At 34.5% G+C, this 7,089-nt stretch overlaps 1 protein-coding gene across 1 annotated transcript; it reads left to right on the forward strand.

Annotated features, from left to right (window-relative positions):
* The first annotated feature begins 3,765 nt into the window (after positions 1–3,765).
* Positions 3,766–5,480, forward strand: LOC132549992 (uncharacterized). Its single transcript, XM_060213990.1, has 2 exons — positions 3,766–3,791; positions 5,057–5,480. The coding sequence occupies exons 1-2, from the start codon at positions 3,766–3,768 to the stop codon at positions 5,478–5,480; spliced, it is 450 nt and encodes a 149-aa protein (XP_060069973.1).
* Positions 5,481–7,089: the final 1,609 nt, after the last annotated feature.

The raw sequence follows: 7,089 nt of genomic DNA on the forward strand, positions 1-7,089 counted from the left end.
AATAATGTCATTATAATGTCATAATAAATGTATCGGGCTGTTAATGCTACAAACTTTGATATGTTGCTTTATCATGATAAACTACTCTTTATTCTTTTAGTCATAAAAATGTAATCCCAACATTTGTATTGATAAAGATTTTTCCCCTCTTAATGAAAACCTGAATACACTGTGACAAATGTTGTGGATGGTAATTATCATTTCTACAAGTATACCCAATGGACCACAATTTACTATCTAACTTTAAAAAGGAAACTGATATAACAAGCATATCTGAGAGTTTAATCCGGACATAATGTGGAATACAGTTTGATATAAATAGGTATACATTGTATGTTATGGTCCTCCCGTATCCAAATAGTAAAATACGCTGAAATTCATATAAACTTTACGAGTCACAAAGTTCAGTAAAAAATGGAATACTGACAATTCAATTCCAAATCGAAATATAGACGAGATTTATAACGCATGAAGACAGATATTTCGGAGAGCAAAACTATTCTGATGATTTAAGTTACTTTCTTAAATAAGATCAGGTATTTGACAACGCACCAACCACCATATTTAGAGCATAGAACACACCAAACAGCACCCAATGTGATTATTTCTAACAAAAAGAACTTGACAAAATATGACTTAAAACAAAGAAAAGATAAAAAAAATAAAAAAAAAAATAGAACTCAAAAATTATATTTAGAATAAACTAAGAAAAAAAGCATACTTATGTTGTTGTTTGTTTGTTTTTGTTTTTGTTTTTGTTTTTTTTTTGCGTTGTGGTTGAAAAACGTTCAACACAAAAATTCTTATTATACTTTACAATACTTATAGCTTAAATAATATTGGCACAATATGATATAGTTTCCATTACATATAGTTTCTATTATCATACAGCTCTACCAGCCAATCTTTAAAGACGCCAGTTTGATAGTATGAACTTTAAGCCAACAGAAACAAACAATATATTGTGGGTATCTCACTGTATATGACTCAATGACATGAAAATTGAATCTTTTACAACGCAATTTTAAATGACTTTGTGTATTTCAAAGATTTCATATTCTATTGTTGATGTGAAAGTTTCGGTAAGAAGTAGGTATTATATATATGGAAAGTGATGTTAAGACAGAAATGACGTCATCACAGGCTTTGATCTATAGAAATCACAAGTTGTATAAGACATTAATCGCTGCTGTTTTATGATAAATATTTATTATTATTTAATTCCTTATTTGGTCTTTTTGTAAAAGATGTTATTTACGTGTGTCTATTTGTACAAACTCAGAAAATATAAATTAACAACTGACGTTTTTTTTTTCTAGCAAATCTGCAAGATTTGTTAAATAGTCGGGGTCCTATCACAACAGTCCTTAATGTTTGGAGAGAGTTCATTAATGGAATATCATGAAAGTTATGGGTCAAATTCACGCCCGTTATGTATAAATCTTTTACTTTAGATCACAAGATTGACTTGTCACTATAAGTGTCATTATAAACAAATATGACTACCCCGTCATTAAGTCCTCATACATCGATCAGGTGGCTGGGTTAGCTAAAACGCCAGGTATGTACAGATATGACGGCTTCGTGGAAATTCGAAGATATTTCAAAATCATCTTTCCTTCTTGAAAAAATCCATTTATTAAAATGTGCCGAATATCTTGTTAGAAAAAAATACAATTTTGTTTCTTATCTCGAATAATCAACAAAGCTCATAGGTTTAAAAGTTTAATGGACAATGAGACTACAGCAAAATACAGGTAAGCTTGCTAACCCGACAGGGTCCAGTACAGGTGTGTGTATAATGCCATTTTCGCATATTAACGTTTGTTAGTAATTGTCTGCTATCGTATTCCGACATAACACGAGAGAATAATAGTTGTATACTGTACCATTCCAACACATTAATCTCGCCCGATCTCACAACTTATCCCTGCAATGGTAGCTAGTCTCCAAAACCTGTTAATTCCATGGACCCAAACATCAGTGATATTTAGTGATAATAAAAACAGAAATTCTGTCGTCCTCCCTGTCCCTCCTCCGTCCGTGTGGTTACACTAAATCTTACCGCTGAGCCATTTACATTTCTGCTATCAAAGATTTTTTTCACCTGTGTTATATATTTTAAAAGCAGATTTTCGCACGGGATTTCTTCTTCGATAAATAGATACTATAAAACTGATATGTGATATTTGGAAACTTCCTTACTGGACACTGATCCAGTAAAAACTTTTCATAGTAGCAACATAATGTTTCTTAACATTAATTTGAAAAGGTGAATAAAGATTTTTTTTTCTTCAAATTATCAAAAGAAAAATTCCTTGAAGAATAAAATAATTGATAAATGGGATTATTTATAGTAATTGATCTTTGAATGTATCTTTCCGTAGACTTTCTGAGGTATATATTCAATTTCAAATCCCATATTCTCATTCATTTTACAAATCCTGACAACATTTTCGATCCTCATGTACAACCCGTTAATAGAATTAACAACCATTATTTTTTTTTCATTTTTTGTTCTTTTAATTCCAAAAATGGTATAAAATTGCCATTTCTCTTGGATTAACAGGAATATCGTCAACACGAACCACTATAACAAGGAGACATTTCTCTCTTATAACACAAGTTTTGATAAATCATAACATTAAAATCATGTGCACTATCTTCTTTCATTTTTCTGTATTTTTTTCAAACTGGAAACTTATTAGTCTTTCAAGTCTTAAAATTATAATATCCTGGGAATAATTATGGCTTCAAATTAATATTGAAATGTTACCATGACGACTAAATTTCTCACTAAATCACTAAAAATACTGTTTTATCTACGGATTTCTCTGGTTGGTCATAGATAACACCCACACCCCACACCCCCCCCCCCCTCCCCTCCACTCCCCATTTCCCCAAACCGCTCACCCCCTCTCCCAAACCCCGAATAACAAACGTATAAGAATAAAGAATCTCTCCTTCGAGGGACTCGGGTGAAATAGATCCGTATTTCTCGAAATCCATTCAATAACCACAGCAACTCGACAGGTATCATCAGAATCCGGTCATCGTTTCCTAAAGAATGGATTAGAATAACCGCCAACAACAAGTGGTGGAGGTTTATTCATCAAAAAAGGTATTATTGCAAAATATAAGAAATATAACATTGTTAGCATTCAACGGAGAGAGAGAGAGGGGGAGAGAGAGAGAGAGAGAGAGAGAGAGAGAGAGAGAGAGAGAGAGAGAGAGAGAGAGAGAGAGAGAGAGAGGGGGGGAGGGGAAGAGAGAGAGAGAGCATAATTTATTTCAATACCGGATTGAAATATCCATCTGTACGACAAGCGATAGCTAAGTAACGGATCCAGATTATTTTCGAACGATACAATATCTCCGTATTTTCCTAATGAAATAATTTGTTTTAAAATTAGCTTGTTATGAGAATTATATTCCAACAGAACATAAATACTAATTATAAAGTACACCCAACAGAACGAAATACAACAGAAACGGAATGCTATATTAACAGTAAAGATCTCCGAATCTTGTGAAATACGTTGGTGGATATGAGACAGGGGTGACGGTAAGTTATTATAAAATATGGAATAGAACAAATTGGTACTTAAAATCATCTACATTGGCGAAACTGCTGTCACAGATCAGTAAGATATGGGTTCCTATGTAGGTATGTTACGAACAAAAAGAATAAGATAAGAAGGTTTCTATGTATCTTTCATTGTAATAGATTTGATTGTGGTGGAACTAGTATGTTACAATACCCCCATGGTATCACGGAGCGTGTGGGAATGGTAAGTTATCGAATCCATCGCTGCTGAAGGACAAAACACAACCAACGTAATTATGATTTTATAAATCCCAGTTTACTACCTTTCACTACGCCCGAAAGCTCCACTAATGCTAGTCAGGTCACTTATGATATTTGTGCTTTTGTCTGTGTATAAAAGAATTATCATTTTATCGGACTTCAGTGCGGAGTACAATATATACGATAGCAACATCAGACGAGTGTTAAACAATTCTTTTATTTAAGGGGAGCTAACTCGTATATTACTCAATCTATCATTAACTAGCTTCAGAGTGTAAGAAGATCACCACACGGCACAGTCCCCAGAACAATGCATTAATTAACTACCGTCTTCCAATTAAGTGCTTAATTTTTGCTCGAATCATTAATTTTTTCATTGTTTGGTTAATTGTTCATATTTTTCAGCGATTCACTATGAAAATTTTATTTAAAACCCTTTTTAAGTTGTCCAATGTAACAAATTACTGACACACAAGTAGGTGAAGGATTACTTTCGTTCGTCGTGTGCTTTAGGTCACACCTCACCTAGATAGCTCACGGTGTCAATAACATATCTTAAATGTTTTACATCTAATCTGTTACTCTATCGTTGATACGTTCACCAGATCAAGTGTCAGATATATGAAACAATAGCGTACACGACAGATGGGGTACCTGTCTGTTACACGGGTACCGTGAAGGTAGATCGGTTTGGTACACGAGGAAGCCTGGTACAATGGAATGGCGTGAGAGGGCCATATTCATCACAACACCCGGTGTCGATATACAGCTCCTAACCCGACAACACATCAGAGAGATCTATGACAGTATCGACAAGTCGGTTAAATTCAGCCAACTGTCCTAACCTAATACATTACCATGTCTTAGACGTGTTACAGTACTTTACAAATGAGAAGACAATGAGATAGTTATTACTGATTAAAATATCATAAATATGTTGATCACGCGTCATATTCTTAAATTCTTATCTAACATGTAATAACACTGACGTAATATACATCTTATTTTAAATACACATGGGCATCATTCACGTGTACATATGGGCATCATTCACGTGTACACATGGGCATCATTCATATGTTTTATCGTGTAGTGTATGGAATTATTGATGTGAATATCATTCCCATCCCAAAATTGTCACTACAGCTTAGTAATAACGTAATATATAGTATTTTGTTTTCATTCTATTTCTTTACTATTAATTAGTACCAAATACTAGTCGTTTGAACAATTTAACAATTACTTAAGTGAATTTGCATCGTCACATAACACCCATATCCCTACCCTAACCCCCAAATCCAACCCAACCCCCAAACCCAAGTCCCCCTCATCCCTATACCCCAACGCCCAAACCCAGAGCCCCCTCATCTCTACCCCAACCCCCAAACCCAGAGCCCCTCATCCCTACCTCAACCCCCAAACCCAGAGCCCCCTCATCTCTACCCCAACGCCCAAACCCAGAGCCCCCTCATCCCTACCCCAACGCCCAAACCCAGAGCCCCCTCATCCCTACCCCAACGCCCAAACCCAGAGCCCCCTCATCCCTACCCCAACCCCCAAACCCAGAGCCCCCTCATCCCTACCCCAACCCCCAAACCCAGAGCCCCCTCATCCCTACCCCAACCTCCGTATGGTTGTTAATGTTATTCTAAATGAGAATATTGTTGTTTGAGTATTTACTACGCTGACCGTGAAAATCTGATCGTTTAAGATTATTTATAAAATCATGCTTGTCTCTCATATAATTGATTTTATGTCCAATGTTTAGATAAATATATGGTACGGAACTTCATACATTGACATATGCTTGGTAAGTTATACATATATCGTCCTCACGTATAAAATGTACACCCTGAAGTCGATCTCGGTGAGTGAGTTAGCGATCATGTTAACAATACATCCGGGTATAGCTTTAAAAATAACCCCAAAAACATTAATTTACGAGTTAAAAGTTAGGGTATATATATTTTTAAAATTTTCAAACTTCAAACGACAGAAGCTGAAATGTTATGCAATGGCTAACAAATGTTAAAAACACATAAACTTGGCAGGATCGTTGATTCAGAATCTCATCTCGTACAACACATATTTACTACATTCCAAACTTTTGACAGAAGTACCAGCTTTCTGCCTTGCATGTAAAATGTCTGTGAAGGTAGAATTCCTCTCAATGGCTGGTATGATTTCAATAGATTTTGTGTAGTCATACCACTGATTTGACATTGACCTGCCATCAAAAATGATTGTCGATACAATATGACCTACAAGTTTCTATTGAAACGTTCCTGAGATCCAGATATATCTTTCTGTAAATCTCTATGAATGACGTGCTTGATTTGGTTTCAATATTGATACACAATTAACAAGGAAATTCGAGACTTAATAACTCTTCCATTCGTTTTATAAGAAAAGAATCCGAAATTTGAATTATCTAACGACAGTATTTGTGTTTGATGTATTCATAACAAACAATCAGGTTTGCTATTCAGAAACACGCACAACACCATATAAACAAATTCTTGACAAGGTTTAAAAAATAAAAATAAAAAATGACATATCTATATGCTGGTATCATATATTGCTTTTTACCTTATTCAACTTATTAAAAACGACCAGAAAATGAAGACAAAAATATGTTAGCTTGCATCATTTTTATGGATGAAAACTCGTTAAGAATTCCAAATAAAATAATATGTTGGGAGTATGAAAACAAGAAAAAAAATTTTTCTGTTTGATGAAGGTTGACGATTGATGGTAACTATGGTAAAGTGTTGCCCTTTAGATCTCATTTGGAAATATGTCCTTATGCTGGATGCTGGTAGGTAAATGTAATATAACGTAAGATGTGCTGAATGCTTGTGAGTATTTGTGATATAACGTAAGATGTGCTGAATGCTCGTTAGTATTTGTGATATAAAGTAAGTTGTGCTGAATGCTCGTCAGTATTTGTGATATGAAGTAAGTTGTGCTGAATGCTCGTTAGTATTTGTGATATAAAGTAAGTTGTGCTGAATGCTCGTTAGTATTTGTGACGTTAAGTAAGTTGTGCTGAATGCTCGTTAGTATTTGTGATATAAAGTAAGTTGTGCTGAATGCTCGTTAGTATTTGTGATATAAAGTAAGTTGTGCTGAATGCTCGTTAGTATTTGTGATATAAAGTAAGTTGTGCTGAATGCTCGTCAGTATTTGTGATATAAAGTAAGTTGTGCTGAATGCTCGTTAGTATTTGTGATATAAAGTCAGATGTGTTGAATGCTCGTTAGTATTTGTAATATAAAGTA

Source organism: Ylistrum balloti, unplaced genomic scaffold, assembly GCF_031769215.1.
Source record: "Ylistrum balloti isolate Yb309-2 unplaced genomic scaffold, AGI_CSIRO_Ybal_v1 Utg369622, whole genome shotgun sequence".
In the NCBI taxonomy this organism is placed as follows: Eukaryota; Metazoa; Mollusca; class Bivalvia; order Pectinida; family Pectinidae; genus Ylistrum; species Ylistrum balloti.

Coding starts and splice junctions, on each gene's coding strand:
- LOC132549992 (XM_060213990.1), top strand. CDS start 3,766: ATGGTATCACGGAGCGTGTGGGAATG. Junction 3,792..5,056: donor TCACGGAGCGTGTGGGAATG/GTAAGTTATCGA, acceptor CAATTACTTAAG/TGAATTTGCATCGTCACATA.